At 40.4% G+C, this 22,002-nt stretch overlaps 1 protein-coding gene across 1 annotated transcript; it reads right to left on the bottom strand.

Annotated features, from left to right (window-relative positions):
- Positions 1 to 625: 625 nt before the first annotated feature.
- On the bottom strand, positions 626 to 15,630 carry LOC137268442 (BTB/POZ domain-containing protein 6-like). The gene is made up of 3 exons (XM_067803009.1): positions 15,595 to 15,630; positions 2,801 to 3,053; positions 626 to 2,053 (listed from the first exon to the last, which is right to left on the bottom strand). Exons 2-3 carry the CDS (start codon positions 2,989 to 2,991, stop codon positions 1,405 to 1,407), a joined length of 840 nt encoding a protein of 279 aa, XP_067659110.1. The 5' UTR covers positions 2,992 to 3,053; positions 15,595 to 15,630; the 3' UTR covers positions 626 to 1,404.
- Positions 15,631 to 22,002: the final 6,372 nt, after the last annotated feature.

Raw genomic sequence — 22,002 nt, 5'->3', positions numbered from 1 at the left:
AATCTTGTCTGGTGCCATAAGCACACTACAAATTGCAGCACTTTTCGGATGATGGTGTTCAAGAATCTGCTTCTCCGAAACGTTCTGAAGGCGACGTGAACGTACCCAAATACAGAGTTCTGTGTTCATTTGTAAATGTGTTATGTTCGGTTGAGTTTACGAAATAGAACATAATTTAACTTAGATTAAAGCTAACTCTTGTCTGGTGTAACAGGCAAATAAGGTTTTGTTCTCGGTTGAAAACTTTGAAAGGAAAGTTGGAAATATTAATTGTACAGATCTTTCCAAGATATTTGACAGCATGAAAGCACCCACTCACTTGTTATAGTTCTGAAATTTGGGGCGCATGTTATTGTTGTACAATTGAAGCTGTTCAGATCAATTTCTGCAAATATGTGTTAAAAGTTGGACAATCCACATGTAACATTATGGCCTAAGGTGAATGTGGTAGGATACCATTACAGTTTACTTACACATCTAATGCAGTAAAATATTGGTGTAGACTCTAAAACATGCCTGATTATAGATTCAAATTTACCAAAGACAGTGTTATCGTATGTTATTATCGTTAGACAATGTACGTCGCATTTCATGTTCATCAAAAATCAAGAATATTCTTTTCCAATTTGGTTTTGGTTTTGCTTGGATAAATAAGGACATTAGTAATAAAAAAGTCTGTAAGAAACTGGTTAATCAAAGAATATCTGATAATTAATTCCAGTCTTGGCAGTTATCTTTACAAGACAACAATAAATGTACTTATTTTAAACATTTCAAATCTCTGTTAACTGTAGAGAAATACTTCTTATGTAATGAGCTTCCCCAAAATTAAAAAACTATATATTTGCTAGATTCAGATTTTGCAGTTTTAGACAAGTCGTGGAAAGGGGCAGATATTCTGATATTAACTATTAACTACTGATATTGTAAATCTAATGGTATTTTATTAACTGAAGATAAATGGCATGTATTTTATGTATGTGATGGATACTCTAGTATCAGGAATAAATATATTGAGAAATATTTTGGCAACTTCCCCACGATCATAAATTTTACATCTATTCTACAAAGTGAAAATTTGGATATGATAAGAAATGTATGTTTATTCTTATATCATGTAGATAAGAGACACAAACCGTACATACCGTGAAATGCGCTCATGTGTTACACATTATCATGACTGTATTCTGGGCCGGTGGCCTGTTACTGAATAATAACGTCTGCCTGTCTATTTCGCACACGAGCTCGCCAGGCCATTTAGTGTTCGCACAAAAGAGGATTTCACCGAAAGATATGTCAACCTGAAGGGTACGTAAGGGTTGCATTTTGAAGGGTTTTTAGTCTACTGTTCGTAGTGTTAGGTGAGTGTTAGTGTCCAGCGAACTATTACATCTCCTCCCCCTCCTACTCCCAGGGCCCATCCCCAAAACCCATCCAACCCCGCCTTCGATTTTGAAATTTCTTGACAACGCGCTCCCTTGGAGGCAGACGCTTTTTACTATTAAACTTCATTGAACTCACTACTGTGCCTGATATAGCCTGGAAAAACCCCACCTTTTCTGCATCTGTCAGTATCTTGCGAGTAGAAATGTTTGAGGAATAATACGACATGTCGATCAGACTGAACCGAATTAGGAAAAGCAGGTCACCAAGAATTTCTCTCAAATTCGAATCGTTTACAGTCTTGTTTTTAGCTTTACATTCTGCCTCTGCCCAACGAAGCATTGCCTCGAAGATGAAACTTTCCTCACAAGCCAAGGAGTCGGAAGAAATGACGTCAGAAACGCATGCGCGCGAGAGCTTAATGAATCCGTCAGTTTGCAACACTTCCGTCCCCTGTCGGTGAATGAAAGAGAGACAACTCTTGTACAACTGCTTCTCGTCAAAGAAGTGAGCCTGTTCGAACAAGGAACACACGTTGTCGACAGACACCATGTCCTTGAGGAAGTCCACGCACTTGGTCAACAGAGACTGGACGTTGTACTTCTTGCAGCAGTAAAGAACGGAGAGCACGTTGTCCGTGTCAATTAGGACTTCATCGCAGTACAGGTAGCTGAAACATAAAAAAAAAACCCAATAATGCGAAGTATTCGTAAGGCAGCGTTTGCCCTTACCCATGAAGAGCTGCTGGCCCTAAAGTCCAAGAGCTGGAAAAGGTGGTGGATCCTGATCAGAATGTGTAGGCAGGCAGGGATAAGGGTTATGGATAAAAGGTTGGGTTAGCCCCCTATACAATCTGCAAATAAGCTTTGCAGCCTATCGGGCTTTCACGAACAAACCTAATTAATGGCCTGCTACACGTCTAGTAGCAGTGGTAGGCCCAATATTTTGGCAACAATTTACGTAATTCCCAGCCAGAAAATACTAACAAGCTGGCCATGGGTTAAAGAGTTTAAATCCACTGGAGTGAAGTTTTCATTTACAGCAAAATCAACATCCATGTCTTCCAGGTCCAAGTCTTCTGAAAAGTCTGAATGAGGATGTTTAGGGTTATCAGTTATTGGGGATGAAAAGGCTGTCGACCATAACGACCTGCAGACAGAGCGGTTTTCAGTCGGCTCCGAATTCATCTCTAGATCCGAACGTCATGTGTGACGTACTGTTTTCAAAAATGGTCAGCGTTTCTGATTTCGTGTACTCCCAAAGCGAGAACGAAGGAGGCATGGATTCAAACACTAGTTTGCTAATAACATCCTTTCTTCATTAAGACTTTTTTCGTAGTTGTTCTATGTTCCCTTTTAGAAAGATACACCAGCCTCGTCTGAAAATGAAAGCGACAAAGAAATGATAACGGCCATACCGTAAGAATATCTTGAAAGGTTCAATCTCTATATCAGGAACATCGACGTCATTACTTTGTGGAATCGACCCGTTGAACATGGTGAAAAAGACGTCACTCCTGGCACCCAGCACATACTTGTGGGCACCGACCGGAGATCTCGACTGCCCGACCTTGAACTTGACGTCACACGCAAGCTGTTGGTTAAACATCCGCCGATTACTTCCAATGACTGTGTCTTCGGGGTTGTCAGCGGGAACCGAAGTTTCAAGGGCTGTGGAGTTGAAAATGTCAATATGTTTTATGGTATATGTATTAATATAATATTATAGGCTTTGGCAAGCTAGGAGGTAAGGAATTAAAATCGGCACAAGTATGCGGGTATACTGAACTTCCTCTTCGTAATCCGCATCGAGTGAGTTTAGTTTTACGCCGCTTCTAGCAATATTCCAATACCATTACGGCAAGGGACACCTGAGATAGGCTTCACACATTGTACCGATGTGGGGAATCGAACCTAGGTTTTCGGAGCGACGTGTGAACACGTTTACCACTAGGCTACCCCACCGCCTTTGGTTAAAGTATGGAGCGTGGGTGATAAGAACGGGTGTGTCATCATCTATCATCTTATTTGCGACTTTATCTCTACACTTGACCTACGAGTAATTTTGCACGCCCGAATCACCACAATTAATCGAGGCACAAAATATATCCGGCTAACACAATTAGCATTCCCTGATCAAAAGTTTACCTCCCCTCTCTCTCTCTCTCTCCCCCCCTCTCTCTGTCTGTCTATCTATCTATCTATCTATCACACGTTATATAAATTATGTAAATTCATAACCAGTCCTACTATTTATGCTCATATTTATGAATCTTCACTGTACCTATATGGGGTATCGAACCCGAGTCTTAAGCGCTACGAGCGAACAGTTCAACCACTAGGCTACCCCCATCGTCCCTGGTCAAAATATGGAGCGTGGATGATAAGGCCGGGTGTATCATCACCTGATATTGACACTATCTCTACACTTGACCTAGGAGTAATTGTGCACGCCGTAATCACAGAAATTAGTCAAGGCACGATATGCATCTGGGAGTTACAATCCCAGTTAACATTCCCCTATCAATGCTGTAGACTGTCTATGTATCTCCTGTTGACTTACACTGAAGACGACACAAGAATGAAAAGAAGGCTCTTTGATGGGAGAAGTCGTGTTAAAGATTACGAGGTAGGGGTCGTAATCATTCGCCCGTTTCCGTAACCTCGATATTATTCGGTTTGAATAACACGCACTGGTCACGAATGGATCGTAATGTTTTAATGGTTCTATCGATTGTGTCTCAAGTGTAATCAAACTTAATGTAATGCAGGAAACACAACCGGTATATATTGCTGGATTGTAGACTGACAAGAGGTTGATAAATTTTCAAGCATAGATTTGGATTATGTGACAGTCACTTTATTTAGCATTATTTAGTTTATCCTAAGTCACACATGAACGTCGCTGAGCACTGTTCTATGTTCAGTGTATCCTGCTAACAAGTGAGGTGCATCGCAATGCACCCTGTTGCTAATGGCAACTCTTTTGGTACTTCTTTATCTCGAATAACATGTTTTATTATGTACGAAAATTACCGATGTTTTGCGAATTAAAGTCGAGGGAAGAGATAACACTAAATCTGTTCTTTTTTCTTGTGTCGGCAAAATTTAGCGATCTCCACGAAAAGATTTGCTACGCATTCCAATAAATACACTTTGACAAAACGTTCAAATTTAGTCTGTGTCAGTTCTAAGACGAGAATCTACACCGCGAAGACTTTAATAAGACAGTACCTGCCGGAAAAAAAACAAGATTCGAATCGTTTTATTCAGGGAACATAAACAAACACTGAGGGTACATGAAGCCATGGTCCCCTCTTGATAAGTGAACAAATTATAAATAGATACATTTCGTGCAGAAAGTTGTTTCTTTTCTATTTCTGCTTATTCTTGTTCCCTCACTCAGTTGAACCGGAAGCTGGTGGGGGTAATGGTAGGTAAGATACATAGCGTTCATGTAGTGAACGCTATGTACCTTAGCTAGGGTAATGGAGGCGAAGAACGATCTGAATACAAGTGGCGCTTAAAATGTTGAATATGATTTATTTCAGCTGAGCATTATGGGGTTGGAAATCTAAGAGCACAACCAAATGGGAGTGTACCTTTGATGGTGGCGATATTTCATTTTGACATGTAAAATGTTTTTCCAACCGCAGTCAGGGACGCTGCCAACCTTTGCTCGACTCGCTCGCATACGAGTGTAAGAAGACTGGTCATATTCTCTATCCTGCGCAGCCCCATTTGCGCTACAGTTTGCTTGTGGTTGACCGAATATCATAGACACAATACCAATAAATGGATCGGAATGTATTTAACCTTTGTCCCACGACCACGTCCTTTATATTTCCCCCTTTGTCATCACTCCTTTAGCTGCAAAATATATTAAGGAAAGTGTATTTTGATTCAAATATGATGCAAAATCTAAACATGTAACATATCAACCATGTTCAAACGAGAAACGAAATTTCGACTATTTCCGTTTTTACAACACAGAGTATGTACTCACGTGTCCCTGTGAAATTTTCTTCGAGGCTGTCTAGTCTAGATCGGATAGAACGACTTAAATGCAAATCAACTGACCCTGAGAGCGGTCTAAATCAGGGTAGAAAATATCGAGGCTGAGGCTCCGCTTATCAACATGAAGTACCCACATCTGTGTCTCTTGGCCATCAGATTTCAGAATTTCACTGTAACTTCTTAGATACATGGTTTTGGCCTCCAGACTCCCAGCTGATTTTCAGCCGAAATCACTTTCACCATTTGCAATCCCTATGTGTAACAAGCGAATTTTAATGGCCATACAAAAGCGATCAGTGCTTGTAATATATACACATGATGTATTTCGACCTCTAAAACAGTTTTCAGTAGAAGTAGAGTACTAATATTACTACTTCTTTCAGAAAAAATAAAACAAAAGTCTTTAGTTTTAGAAGTATTTAGTGTTAGTTTCCATCGTGTGCAATAAGCATCAGAAGCTTCCAAACAAAGTTTCAAATCAGGAGATTCAGATAAAATGAATTTATCATCGGCATGAAGAATTCACGTGATGATAGTAAAATGAGAGTTCCACGCCACCTGACGATGGTGCCATTATTTTGATTGGTTAATCCTGTCTGATGACGTCACACTAATAGGTACACGGTTGTTTCTAACGGTTGTGCAATGTCTGTGAAACCACCACGTAGCTATTAATTGGACTCTTTTAAAGAGAGCTATTAGGTGCCAGGTGATTTGATATGGAGAGTCGAGAAAGTACTTATAGTGCTAGCTTATAAATATGGGCTTGGTATTTTTTTCACTTCATTTAACACGTAACCATGCCAGCTGAAGGATGGGAGGGCTATTTGTCCAGTATTTACTTTAATCCCAAACATCCAGCCTCCTCAGGTCCAACTAAGTTATATCACCTGGTGAAAAAGGATGGCAAATTTGAAATCAGTTTACATCACATCAAGAAATGGCTTGCATCTCAAGATGCCTACTCACTTCAGCGACCTCTGAGATACAAATTCAAACGTAACAGAGTGGTATCTACAAGTTTGGATTCACGTTGGGACATAGACTTGGCTGATGTATCTAACATAGCCTCAGAAAATGATGGAGTGAAATATTTACTGATAGTTATCAATGTGTTTACTCGTTATCTTTGGGTAGAACCGTTGAAAACTAAAACTCCAGATGCTGTTGTTAAAGCACTGAAGAGAATATTTTCCTGAGGTACTCTACCAAATATCATAAGTTCTGACAAAGGTCGCGAATTTGATAACAAGAAAGTGAGATCTTATTTAAGAAGTAAGAACATCGCCTACTATGTAACACAGAATGAAACCAAGGCCTCTTATGCAGAGAGTGTGATACGGACTCTCAAGACAACCATGTACAGATACTTTACTGACAAGCAAACATACCACTATCTACACATTTTACAAGATCTTGTAAAGGACTACAACCACAGACTTCATAGATCGCTGAATGAACGGGCACCCGCAAATATCGACAACAACAATGAACCTATTGTTTGGAAAGAACAGTACGTTGATCCACTGCACAAACAAGTCAAAATCATTAAAGCAGAGAAAATGAATAAAAGCAGAAGAAAACCCTTCAAGTTCAAAGTTGGGGATCAGGTGCGACTTTCACATCTGAGGCAAACCTTTCAGCGTGATTATCAGGAGAAATGGACAGAGGAAATTTTCATTATAAGCAGACGGTACTACAGAGATGGGATACCAGTCTATAAAGTCAAGGATATGACAGGAGATCACGTCATTGGTTCGTTCTTTGCAAATGAACTTCAGAAAATCTATAAGTCTGCAGACACTATGTGGCGCGTCGAGAAGGTCTTGAAGACAAGAAAGAGAAAAGGTCGGAAGGAAGTCTTTGTCAAATGGATGGGTTATCCAAAGAAATTCAATAGTTGGATCCCAGAGGGTGATCTGCAGCCTATGTAGCAACTATATAGAACAACAAGATCATCACTTGTCCTCATTCAAAGAGTGACTGTTGAAGTATCAACATGTACTCCTGCTATAATCAGCAGCAACGCCACTACCACAACCAACAACAACAGCAGCAGCAGCAGCAGCAACAACAACAACAACAACAACAAGAAGATGATGATGAAGGAGAACATTTCAAGTTTACCATCCCCTCTAATGCAGTCGTTGTGGGTCCTACTGGCAGTGGCAAATCAATGTTTGTTTACAACCTTCTGTCGCAAGGGTGTATACAACCAGCACCTAATCACATTGTCTGGTGCTACACCCAATGGCAGCCGCTGTACCAGGTGATCAGTGAACAGTTACCTCATGTGAAGTTTGTGAAAGGAATTCCATATGATGTACTTGGCGACACCTACTTTGATGCCAGAAATAATAACATGATGGTGTTGGACGACTTGATGTCTGAGGCCAAGGATGACAATCGCGTCAATCAGCTATTTACACGGACCTGTCATTATCTTCCTACTGTTACAAAATCTGTTTCTACGAGGGAAAGAGTCACGTGACATCACTCTGAATTCTCACTATGTGACTCTGTTCAATTCACCTGTGGATAGACACAAGTCCAATTGTTTGCCAGACGTATCTACCCCAACAATGCTGATAGGTTTATGTCAGTGTATGAGACAACTGTTCAAAAACCTTATGGTAATCTGACTATCGACCTGCGACCCACAAGCCTTGAATCTGAGAGATTGCAACCTAATGTGGCTGGTATACCTCCGGTCCCAGAGATGGCAAAAGTGTCAAACCCTCCACCACCAAAATCAAGACACTTTGAGACCTTCAGAGAGAGTATAAAAGAGGAGCAACCTGAGCCATCTTATCATTTGACGCCAGACACTCCAAAGGTGAACATCTCTGACCCTGTTGATACTGACAGCCTTGAAGACGATAGCATGCCTTCGTGTGACGAGTGTGGGATTGCATTTGAGAACAATCACGACCTCCAGCGTCACGTGAGAACCTGGTGTTCCGAGAATGATGGTGAACCTTTAAGGAAAAGGACTAAAACCTTATCCGTCAATGAAAGCAAACAGGACATCCTACATCCTATTGAAACATCTGAAGCCACTGACAAAGAGAGAGAAGTGAAGGGTATTGAATTCATGTGGGATCAGATACTGAAAGGCTGTAAGGGGCACATCTTGAGAAAGAGGGAGGAATACGAAGATAAAGGCAAGAGTGAGAGATGGATTGAGAACAAACTAAAGAAGTGTTGGGAACAGACATTCTTGGAACGACTTGTAAGAGCCATCAGATTCACTAACTATTTTGGTTACGGACCGCTCTTCAAGCCTGTTTTGGAGAAAGTGAGAGCTCTGGACCCTGACATGGATCCCAAAATCACACAGTGGATGAAACCAATTGTGAAGGACATCCTCTCCAAGGTGGACCGGTCCGAGGTTGAAGATATAGAACTTGATGAACAATCTGACAATGTACCTTCAGATGATGAACTTTGAGAATTCATGAAAAAAACTCTTGTGGTTGTATATGACACACATGTAAACCGAATATCTAATCACTAAGAAGAATGTACATGTATGATTGTGTGTATCCCTGTGTTGATGACTTTATGTAATAAAATGTGTAAATAACAACGCATGGTTGTTTTATTTGCGTTTATTTGTGATCCATACTCAATCCAGTTGAGTTGTTCTTAAGCACACCAAAAGCTCGCGTTTTGTGTATATGGAAGTAGTAAACCATGGGTGCTATGGCACTAAAACATAACATCACTCCTAAAGAATAACACAATTCTAAAAATAGGTTCAGATATTTATTACATGATGACACAAACATAATATGTTAGTCACACAATTCTATTCTACTCTACAATGTAAGAAATAACATCCGTATAAACTTTATGACATAAATGAGTTTACATAAAGGATTCACATGTATTCACATTGATATGATACAAACAACAAATGTGAAACATACATCAAAATAATGAGGGTCTTATTCTTTCTTATTAGAACAGACATATCTTCATGTTGACATTCCTCAGTGCAGGTTAAATAAAATACACACTGTGGTACACTCATGTGTAAACAAATATAACAATGTACTCAATAGCCAGTTCAAAACAGTGAAAAGGTTATTTATTTCTGCATTCAGAAACATACATTTGTATATACATTGAATAAACTAGGTATGAAATGGCTTCCATAGACCAAACAGACTCACTGTTGAAAGATTTAACAGTTTGTATAAGACTTGATCTTGTAATGACCATGGGCAAGTGTGTGGATCCCATCATCAAGTACATAATGCTTGTCATCAAAAGGTGAAAGACTGACTTTATTGACAGCAATTGCATATAGTTGATGTTGAAAGCTCCTGATTTGGTTCATCTCATGTCGAAATTGAGTTTTGTCAAAGAGACACTGCTTGTAGAGCTCATGTCTGAGCTTGAATTTCGCTAAGACTTTAGCATTAGTTTTTGAGAAAAGAGAGTGTTTCGGAGGATAATTACTTGTATCAAAGAGATGCCTATGTTCTCCTATGTCAGCATAGAGATCAGGAGTTTCTATTTTGTAACACAGAGAGTCAGTATCCGTGAAGCAAAGCAATGATTTCCCCCCATATTTGGGTTTAATGAAATTGTAATGAAAATTATACATGACCAGCTTTGATAGATCTAAAATAGAAAAGCCTGCATAGATAGGCTGGTTGAGTGTCAGGCTGGCTCTCTTCAAATGAACGACTGCCAATTCTGGATTAAAGATTCTAAATGTATCAAATGTAGGCTTGGCACAAAGCTTTTTGAGACGCTTAGCTGAATTCACCAGCTCTACCTTCACATGCTTCCTCACATTCATCATGGAACGGCCAAAACAGGAATTGTTCAATAGTTTGAAAAGGGCTTTTTCTGTTTCATTTTTAGCTTGTTTTCTCTTCTCCGTATTATAGTCAATGAAGGGGCGTAACCAGGCTGTCTGCCTCAATTGAATAGCTCTGTGAATTTTAGTTAGAACCACACCATGATCGAGATAGAATTGTAAATTTCTATAGTGTAACACATAATTTGTTTTGTCAAGCAAGTTAGGAACTAGTTTTTTCACGGGTTTTCCCTTCAGGTTTAGTTTTTCTTTCAGTTGCTTTGAGTGTTTAGAAAGCATGTTATCTATGACTATGATGGGTTCAGGGGCTAGAGGATAGTCATTGTGAAGCTCATGCAGATGTGAGGGGTATTGCAGATCCACCTCTAAGATGTAACCAATCTCAGCATCGGGGGCGATACTCATCACATTGATTTCATCAACATTCTCCACCCAATGAAAATCTCGTTCAGGCGGGATCATTTGCACAGTGGTGATTTGAAGCCCATATTTCTAGCTCTTGTAGGGATGTCACTTTGCTGATGAAATCTCGCTTCTGCTCCATCTAAAAGGAATGTAAAAATGTATTTATAAAAATATGTGCACTTTACTCAAAACAATATTAATTGCACATTTGAAACATAGAGATTATAGTACTTAGGGAACTGCATATTTAAACATTACAATATGTATATTTTGAACATACAGTTGAAACTAATTATAGGAAATAGATTGGTTCTTACCTTTAGGTATCAGTTGTTTCTGTGAGAGCTCTTCAAAAACATTCGATTTGTTCAGCTGTTGGTTACGGAATGAATTTTAATCTTATGTCAACCTTTTTACACTCATGCTAGAGGACGAGTTCATGTTATGTAGTTTATATGAACATGTCATATGTAATTTTTTTAAGGTTTAACATTTAGCAGCATAGCTTAAAGAATAAACAAAAAGCAGTATTTTACCCCCTCCCCTTATGAATGTTATCCTCATACTTGGTTCAGACATTGTCTCACCTGTTAAAACATTTGCACATCAATTCAAATTAAGTAATCTGTCTAACACTAATGAGTGAGTCACGCCATAATGAGAATTCCCTTAGAAACTGGGTGCTGGTTTTCAGTAACTCTATTCAAAGATGCATTGCGAACATCATAGACCATGTTCTCGCATCATTTGAACGGGGACGCTTTCTCATTTACCATAACTAACTCATTTCGAAGTGGGCTAAGGGGTGACCTCCATATGAGAAATACACTTCCATTATTCTCATACAGTCGGGTTCAGAACCAACAGTCCACCGCCCCTAGCTGGTGTATATATCAACGATAATCACATAAACTTTAAGTGAGATGACGAATGTGCTATCAACTACCACCGCATTCATATATATTACTACATAAGAATAGAGTATATGTAAAACCCCATTTAAAGACAGTTCAAGTAGGAAATACATTTGCTAAACTAACCTTGCTAACAACATATTCAAAGCATTAGCATCTAGTTAACCATAGTAGAAATGTCAGCACGTTTGTGTTATGTATCTGTCTAACACTACTGAGTGAGTCACGTCATAATGAGAATTCCCTTAGTCACCGAGAGCTGGTTTCAGTAACTCTATTCAAGATGCATTGCGAACATTAGAGACCAGGTTCCCGCATCATTTGAATGGGGACACTTTCTCATTTACCATGACTTACTCAATTCGAAGTGAGCAGGGAGCGACCTCCATATGAGACATTTACACTTCCATTATTCTCATACAGTAGGGTTTGGAACCAGCAGTCAGCCTCCCTCTCGGTGAATGAACAAAACTCACTAGCAACATACAGTAGTTAAGTGGGAATGTATAACTAAACACAGATAAATACAATAATTTTAAAGCAAAGGAGATAATTCATTCATACAAAGCTGTAACACAAAGCCGATTTTAACCTGTCTCGCGCTAACGGTAGGAGAGAAGTTGAGAGCGACAATGTATCCGTCTCCCGAGAGCTTGAAAAAAACGCGTCCTGCTCGAGCGGCGACAGCAGATGAAATGACAAATAAGGCAGGTTTTCTTACGCAGTGTCAGCACAGCGAGTTCACTTCTTACGTACTATTCTTCGCACGTCTTCAGCTGAAGTGATTTGAAAAGAGCATAACCTTTCACAAAAGTCAGCGGGGGAAGGGTTTATTTCAGCCAGGGGGGTTACGATTTAACATTCATTCATTCATAAGGTAAACCTAATCACGTTACATAGGTCAGTAAATCACCCCTTTATCTTTAACTCGGCCAACCGTTACTCAAAGTCCCGCTTTGTGGAGCCAGTGGAATGTGTTGTGAGATATATCTAGATCACACGTTATCATAGCAATTCAGAGGGTTTGTTGGTGAAATCACCGAGCAACCATATCACTGTGGAGCTTGACACCTCAGGAATTCACTGTCTCTCTGTATATTGGTTTGGTATTCTTAGTGTTTAATGAGTTTTGTAATTCAGTGTGTGAAGTTGTATTCATGTATCACAGCTTAGTTTATCCTGAACTGATGACAAGGTTATGTGAGCTAGCTGTAAGTGTGTGCGGTAAATATGAAATACATATACATCTTCATGTCTCAACCTGTCTAAACCAGATGATCACTGTTGATTTCAAATTTAAACAGCTTATTATGACCTACTGTACAGCCTTTGCGTGTTGTAATAAGAGTGGATAATAGTGATGTAAATGTCGATGTTTCAATGGCTTAGATAAACTCGCTTACGCAATGCACAACAATAAATAAATCGCAATTTCATTTGTAATACACTTGGTTAACAGCCCTGTGTATGAGAGGCAAAGTGTAGAGTTATACTATTTTGCCATGACTCTCCATAGCTATTAAACATACACAGACATATCAACATATCAACGTGGTCTGACTGTGGCCTGATCTACATCTGACAAACATATCTATTTTTAGCGTGACAGGCGGGTTTACTGCATGCAAGAGTCAGTCAAGCAACGGTCCGTGCTTTTTCTATGTGTGACGTCATTCAAAACAACGGCACCATCGTCATGTGGCGTGGAACTCTCATTTTACTATCATCATTCACGATCACGATCACGATCACGATCACGATCACGAATCCATTAAACTTGACGTCCGTCGCGGCTTCCCTGATGCCTTTGCTACAACAATTCTCTATTTTTCTCGGGTTTCAGCTTTTCTGAGTGTCTCTCTCAGTTCCATGCCTGTCCATTCTCTCATTTTATCTTCCCATCTCTTTTGTCTGCCTCTTCTTCCTCCTCCCTGGACCGTGCCCGGCAAGATGGTCTTGGCAAGGGCCGTTGAACTGGTAATGTGTCCATACCAATGCAGTTTGTGTTTTCTGACCAGTGTCAAGAAGTCGTCATGACCCAATTAATTTTTGATTCGTCTGTTGACTTCATTTGTGACATGGTCTCAGTATGAGATGCCCAGAGGTCTTCGAAAGCATCTCATCTTTATTCTTCTCTCAAGGTCAGCAGTTAGGGTCCAGGATTCCAAAGCATATAAGAACACTGATATGACCAGGGTGCCCATGAGTCGAAACTTTGATCTCATTGCGAATGGCTTAAAAAATATACCAATTTCTACATGGGCGTAAGCATTTACAAGTTCCAAACCATTCACATTATTCGGCAGAAAATAATCCAGATCATTTAAAAAAAGAGCAAACAGAAATGGAGAAACTTTTCGCCTTGTCTAATACCCGTTTTACTAGGCAGAAATTGGGTTATATTGAACTAATAATGAGAAACACTCCATTTTATATGCTGATACATATTTTTTATGACATTAAAACATTTTCAAGTATTGCACTTATCAACAATTTTCCGCCAAAGGTCACAGAGAAACGCAGTATCAAAGGCTTTACTAAAATCAACAAACATGCATATATCAATCAATGTCTTTAAATAAGATATAAATCTTATCAATGGTTGAGTAGTGGTCTGGAGCATCCGTCTTGACCGAGCGAAGGTAATCCAATGCGCCTGTCTTGACCAGCCAAAGGTTATCAGGAGCACGTGTCTTGACTAGCCCAAGGTGATCCGTCGACCCGTCTTGACTACCCAAAAGTGATCCGGAGCACCGGTCTAGACCAGCCCCGGGCGATCTAGAGGACCTGTCTTGACCAACCAAAGGTGATGCGGAGCACGCATTTTGACCAACCCAAGGTGATCTGGAGCACCTGTCTTGACCAGCCCATGGTCATCTGGCGGACCTGTCTTGGCCAACCGAAGTTGATACCGCAAACGCATCTTGACCAACCCAAGGTGATCCGGAGCACTCATCTTGACCAACCCAAGGTGAAACGGAGGATCCGTCTTGACTAACCCAAGGTGATCCGGAGCACTCATCTTGACCAACCCAAGGTGAAACGGAGGATCCGTCTTGACCAGCCCAAGGTCATCTGAAGGACCTGTCTTGGCCAACCCAAGTTGATCCTGAGGACCCGTCTTGATTAGCCCAAGGTGATCCGGAGCATGTGTTATGACCAGCCCAAGGTGATCCTGAGGCCCAGTCTTGACCAACCGAAGCCGGAGCATGCGGCTTGACAAGCTCAAGGTGATCCAGCAGACGCATCTTGACCAACCTATAGTAATCTGGAGCCAAAGGTGCCTCGGCGCACCTGTTTAGCCGAGCTCAAGGTGATCCGACTCACCCGTTTTGACGAGCCCAAGGTAATCTGAAGCACCCATCTGGACCATCTTTATGCAGAAAGTTCAATTTTAGCCCAAGAATAGTCATGTCAATAGTTGCTCAGTTTCCAAGGTAGGTCACTCCATAGTAGCCATGTTTGATAATTCGAGTCGATGGCCATGTGAAAGTACGCTTAAGAGAGGATTTCATTGGTTTGTTGCAACTTAACTTTGTTGGAATATTGCTCAATGTGGCGAAAAACTCACAGATCCTATAAACGAACATGCTTTTGTGAATGTGCTACGCAATATGTTGTGACTGTGGCCACAGCGAGTGAGTTTAGTTTTTACGCAGCACACACCAATGTTCCACCTATATAGTTATATGTAAAGTCGTGTCAGTTCTCTGTTTCAGTGCTTTAATCACAAACTGATCCATGAAGATGCTTGATTGATTCGACTGAAGGCAAGATGTCAACATGAAGTAGTTGACCGTATATTATGGACAAAGGTCAGATCAAAACCAATAAATGGATGGGAATATATTTAACCTTTGACCCATGACAACTTCTTTATAATTCTCCCTTTGTCATAATTACGTTAGCCGCAAAATATTTTCAGGAAATTGTATTTCGACGAAAAGATGATGTAAAATCTAAATAGGTAACATACCAACCATGCTGAAACACAAAGAGGAATTTCGGCTGTTTCAGTGTTTACAACAGAGTATGTACTCACGTGTCTCTGTGAAATCTTCTTCGACGTTGTCTAGATCGAGACCTTAAAGTGAAATGAAATCATACATTAACTTTTGTGACAGAATGTTTTTAATGTACGCACACAAATGTTAGGTCATTGTTGATAGGCTTCTTCTAATGATGTGCAGTAAGCTGTTCTGTTTATAATTCATGCATCAGCATGTCACCACTCACCGCAATGTGTATTAATATTAATTCCTTTCAGCTACTTTTGTCATTTTTGCTCAAAGTTATACCTCCCCGATATACATCTATATCGAAGACAGATTGTTTTTTAAACAGATACCCCTTAACGATCTCTCTCAACTATATTCATAATCAGCCCTAATATATATTATAATATACGTATTTTAGAAAAATTAAAACAAAAGTCTTTAGTTTTAGAAGTATTTACTGTTGGTTTCCATCGTGTACAATAAGCACCAGAAGCTTCCAAACAAAGTTTCAAATCAGGAGATTCAGATAAAATTAGTTTATCATCGGCATGAAGAATTAACAGTCACGATCACGAATCCGTTAAACTAGACGTCCGTCGGGTCACCTCTAATGACTTTTCTACAATCATTCTCCATTCCTCTCGTGTTTCAGCTTGTCAGAGTTGCCAATCCATTCCCTGATGTTAACTTTCCATCTCTTCTGTCTTTCTCTTCTTCTACTTCTTCTTCTTCTTCTTCTTCTTCTTCTTCTTCCCTGGACAGTGTCCTGTAAGATGGACTTGGCAAGGCCTGTTGAACGGGTTACGTGTCCATACTGGTCAAAGCAGTTTGCCTTTTCAGACCAGTGCCAAGGGGTCGTCATATGACCCAATTTCATTTCTGATTTGTCTTTTAACTTCGTCATTTGTGACATGGTTCCTGTATGAGATGCCCAGAAGTATTCGAAAGCATCTCATCTCCACCGCTTTCATTCTTCTCTCAAGGTCAGGATATAGGGTCCAGGATTCCAAATCATGTAAGAATATTACATGACCTGGGTGCGCATGAGCCGAACCGTCGTAATCTGATTACCAATGGCTTAAAAGAGATACCAATTTCTATCAGTGCATAAGCATTTACAAATTCCAAACCATTCACATTGTTCGACAGAAAATAATCCAGATCATTTAAACAAAGTGCAAACAGAAATGGAGAAACTTTTCGCCTTGTTTTACACCTGTATTACTAGGCAGACATTGGGTTACATTGCCATAAAGAGAAACACATCATTTTATATGCTGATACATATTTTTATAACATTAAAACATTTTCCAGTATTGCATTTATCAACAATTTTCCGCCAAAGGTCACAGAGCCACGCAGTATCAAAGGCTTCACTAAAATCAACAAACATGCAATATCATTTTTTATTTTGATTAGGACATATATCTATCAATGCCTTTAAGATATAAATCTTATCAATGGTTGAGTAGTGGTCTAGAGCATTTTGACAAAGCGAAGGTAATCCAGTGCACCTGTCTTGACCAGCCAAAGGTGAACCGGCGCACCCGTCTTGATTGACCCAAGGTGATCTAGAGAACCCGTCTTGTCCAGCCAAAGGTGATCAGGAGCACGTGTCTTGACCAGCCCAAGGTGATCCGTCGACCCGTCTTGACCAGCCAAAGGTGATGCGGGGCACCCTTCTTAACCAGCAAAGGGTGATCATGCGCACCCGTCTCGACCAGCCAAGGTGATCCGCCGCACCCAAGGCAAAGCCGCGTCAGTTTGCCCTTCTTGCTCCAACCAATATAGCAAATGTCAGTGGGGGACCTGTTGTGGCTACTTTGCAGAAGAAACTGTCGGTAAGCAAAGTAAAATTTGTGAAAGTATAGAATAGCCATAGTGATACTTGTGATACATCTTGCCAACAGCGCAGTCAAATCGAAAGTAAAAGCAAACACAGGTAAGTTCGTGTCGGGGTCACGTGCAGAAGTCATGTGACAACATTTTCCCTTTATCCGGACTCTTCACAAGTGTTTGTTTGTCACTGTTAGTAGTTTGGATATTCCAGCGGATATACAGCAATGAAAGCCGCAATGTTCACGATAAGAAGAGACGTAGCCACGTTTATACGACGATTCAATAGAGACTGGGTTTCCAGCTCCAACGCTCAACCAGGTCATTGCATCAGGTGGAAGAGAATATGACAAATGCCGGACACGAATTCGAAGGGCTGAGCTTCAAAATAGTTCAATCCTTCGAGAGCACAATGAATGAATGAATGAATGAATGAATGAATGAATGAGTTAATATTTAACGTCACATCGGCAATATTGCAGCCATATCGTGACGAGAACGATTAATTATAAAAATACAAATGAATTACTAGCACGGACATTGCAAAACCCTGTCAGTGAAGGACAGTAAAACTGACTAGAATATCACAGAATAGAATATAAAACTAGTGAATAGACCTAAAACAATGTATCAAAGAGGACAGTACAATATAAAAATGAGCTATAGGTTGCCAACAACTGAAGGTAGATCACCATACTAAGGACCATGGGGACTTACAGTACATTTGCTTCCTGCATGGACCCTAGCTGGATTTACATCATCCCTTCAGCTGTTAGCAATTTAGACAAATCTAGCCATAAAGTAAAAACACACTTATTCTACGATTAAAAGGCTGGAAAACTGAAATTTACTTCAAATGTTTCTGGACTTACGTACTCTCAGGAGGACAATTATTTTACGGTACTTCAACCCCCTTTGAGGGTACAGCCACTAACGATTTGAGTTACAAATTTAATCTTCCAATTTTGAAATATTTATCTATTTACAGTTCAGTTAACAAATTTAATTCCTTTAAAAATGCAAAAATTAAATGAGGACTAACACTGTTAAATAGATCCTTCATAGTTTGTGAATTAAAATACTGACCCCTTGTGATGGAATACTCAACACAGTCAAGCAAGATATGCTTGACTGTGATTCTTTCATCACAAGGGATGCAGAACGGAGGATCCTCACCTTTCAAAAGGTATTCATGTGTATATCTGGTGTGGCCAACACGACATCGCCGCATAATGACCTCTTCAAATCTGGACTGACAACCCAAGTAGGTGTAACCAATGTAGGGTTTTATTACATGTAATTTATTTATACCCACTTGGGTGTCCCACTTCTTTTGCATCAGATCACGGATATAAGATCTAATAGTAGGTTTAAAATCTGAGTACGGAATACGAAGTGGGGTCACAGACTTGTTAAGTGCCGCCTTGGCAGCAAGATCGGCCATCACATTCCCAGAAATGCCTACATGGCTGGGTAACCAACAGAAGACGGTGTCGTATTGGCCAGTAGCAAGATTATTATACAATTCAATAATTTCAATTAAAAGTGGATGTTTACAAGAAATATTTTTAATAGCCTGAAGGCAAGAAAGAGAGTCGGAATAGATAATATATTGTTTACGTTTAGGGTGTCTTTGAATATATTTAAGAGCTGTTTTTTAATATGGCGTTAGCTTCAGCTGTAAAAATAGAGCTGCAATTTGGTAATCTAGAAGATATTGTTCTGGATCCAATGACAGTGGCACAAGCAACTGCGCCACCGTGCTTGGACCCATCTGTAAATAAGGATTTGTAATTGTTTTATGTATGTTTCAATTGATTATATTCTTGTTTATATTGTAATTCATTCGTTTCTGATTTTTTAAATGATGTTAAAGTTAGGTCAACCTGTGGCCTGACCAACTGCCAAGGGGGTGAGGAAAGAAGACGGAAAGGAGCTACGTTGTCCAGGTCAATACCAGCAGCAGCAATAAACCGCTTTATTCTGAGCCCAAGAGGTGGAACAAGTGAAGACTTTTTGCTATACAAATCCTCATAAAGAGGATTGAAGACACAGTTATATGCAGGGTTAGATTTGTTAGAGCATAGTTTTGTGATATATTGTAAAGACAATTTTATACGGCGTTGTGTAAGAGAGGGTTCATCAGTCTCAACATAGAGAGGTTCTGAAGGACCGAAGACAAAGTCTGAGACCTTGGTGGTGGATAGAATCAAGAAGTTTCAGGTTGCTTTTACATGCTCCACCATATACGATGGAGCCATAATCATGTTTAGATCGTACTAATGATCTGTATAAGTGAAGGAGGGTAGCTTGATCCCATCCCCACTCCAGGTGCTTGAATCATCATTAAATATGCACAGATCATTATTTGAAATGAAATCTTCAAGTAGTTTGCCCTTAGCATTAGTGTTAGTACTGCCCCATAATGGGTTGTGACCGTTTAGGTCCCCCATAATAATACATGGTTTCGGGAGTTGGTCATAGAGTGATTGAAGATCAGTCTATTGTAGTGTTGAAGAAGGCGGAATATACAGAGAGCATAGTGTAAATGCTACTCCCAGAGGCAGTCGCACAGCAACAGCTTGTAGATTAGTTTTAAGTGTAACAGGGCTGTGAATAACATCCCGTCGTATGAGGATAGTGGAACCTCCAGTGGCCCTATCACCTGGAGGGGAAAAATAATGATACGCTTCAAACTGACGTAAACTAAAGCTATCTGTCTGTTTCAGATATGTCTCTTGCAGACAGAACGCTAATGGTGCTAAATCCTGGATTAACAACTGTATTTCATTAAAATTTGTTCGTAGTCCTCTACAGTTCCACTGCACGATATGCTGAGATGGACCTATCTTTTAGGTGGATTAATAGGGGATCTACCCGTACCTTTTTCGAGGGCGACAAGCTATGTGCCCTAGAATGGACGTTTTCAGACACGTCCATGTCCTCAAGCGATCCGTGTATCTGTTAAATAATCTGATCTTATCATCTGACCCCTTTGGGGCCCTGCCACTTTGCTTTGTGAAAGAATCTGGTTTCGGTTTGGTTTTGCTTTTGACAACTGGTTGAACGTTTCTGATAGACTGAGTCATTTGAGATGCCTGAGATGTATCACAAGCAGAAGATGGTTCTGATTGGGTTTGGGGCGTGTCAGGAAGTGGTTCCACAGTTTTGTAGACATTACAGGCGGTAACATCATAGGAGATTCGGTTTTAAGCCAAGTCAAGTTCGTTTGACAGCTTGCAGATGACGTGGTTACTGTATGGGTTTTATCAGACGGTGTTTTGGCAATGGAAGCATACGTTTCCTTAATCTCAGAACCTAAGACAATCTTTTTTGCATCAGAGAAACTAATGTTTTGAGTAAATTTGATCTTCTTGATCTCCATATGCTGTTTCCAAACTGGACAATCTTTGGAAAAAGATGAGTGAGCACCCGAGCAGTTGGTACATTTCTTAAAAGTACTCTCGCAATCTTCTGTTGTATGTGTCTTCTCACCACAGTGAGCACATACAAGTAATAACACCATGACCAAATTTCTGGCATTTGAAACACCTCAAAGGATTTGGTATGTAGGTGTCAACGGTCATATTACAATATCCTGCCTTTATTGATCTGGGAGCATTGGGAGAAGAAAATGTGAACAGGTAAGTGTTCGTCAGAACGGTTTCGTGGTTTTTGCGTGTTGCAAAACGCTTGACGTAAATGACTCCTTGGTCTTTCATTTCCGAAACAATATCAAGTTCGGACATGTCAGCGAACAATCGATCTCTGTCTCTAACAACTCCTTTGCTGCACTCAATGAGCAATGACCCTGAACGAAAAGTCTAATGTTTTTCACATCACCAGCTATGCCTTGTATGCCTTTTTGCACTGCAAAAGGATTTAACTTCAATCGTGTGTTATCTTTAGTCTCCATTACTGAAAAACGTGGCCAGTAGTCAATTGATTTTGGCTGTCTGTGGTCATCGTGATCAGGATCAGTGTCGAGAGGACGTTTTGTTTTCTTTAGGGGAGTTTCGTAATCCATGTTTAGTGTTTTAAGATTCATCATCTGAGCTCCCCACCCACCACGGAGTATCATGAAGACGATGCTAAACACAAGTGGGTCTCCAACTTGCAGCACCAAGGATACCCGGATGATATACTCCAGCAGAAAAACCCAAAAATTAATTCTTCCACCAGATTGGCCCATGAGCCACCGCCTTCTGGGCATAAGACTCTAGGCAAAGTTCATGTATACAAAAATTCAAGTTAAATAATATTCTATAATCCAAAGGCGCCAAGACCGAAATACAGACAATTTCAAATCCCATTTTGCGCAATTACATAAAAGCCATGCACAGGGCTTGGCATGACCAGCCGATTGGTCGAACCTGGCCCATTCGACCACCCGTCTAGGCGAAGTCAGGGCCAAAGTGGTGTATTGAGCAACAGGAACACGGTTGCAAGCTCCTGTTGCCCTCAACCACCAGGATCCCTTCCTCCGCCGACGCAGGGCTGCAACCCACGGCAAACGGGTTGGTGGACCAAATATCCCCCCTGGTCCAGTATGGGGGTGTCGGCGAGCTCTTAGCATTACCCAGCACCCACCACGAGGAGGTGGCTCGCCACGGGTG

The sequence above is a fragment of the Haliotis asinina genome, chromosome 16, assembly GCF_037392515.1.
Source record: "Haliotis asinina isolate JCU_RB_2024 chromosome 16, JCU_Hal_asi_v2, whole genome shotgun sequence".
Lineage (NCBI taxonomy): Eukaryota > Metazoa > Mollusca > Gastropoda > Lepetellida > Haliotidae > Haliotis > Haliotis asinina.
The sequence above is the reverse complement of the archived record's forward strand: the minus strand, read 5'-3'. Positions and strand labels throughout refer to the sequence as shown.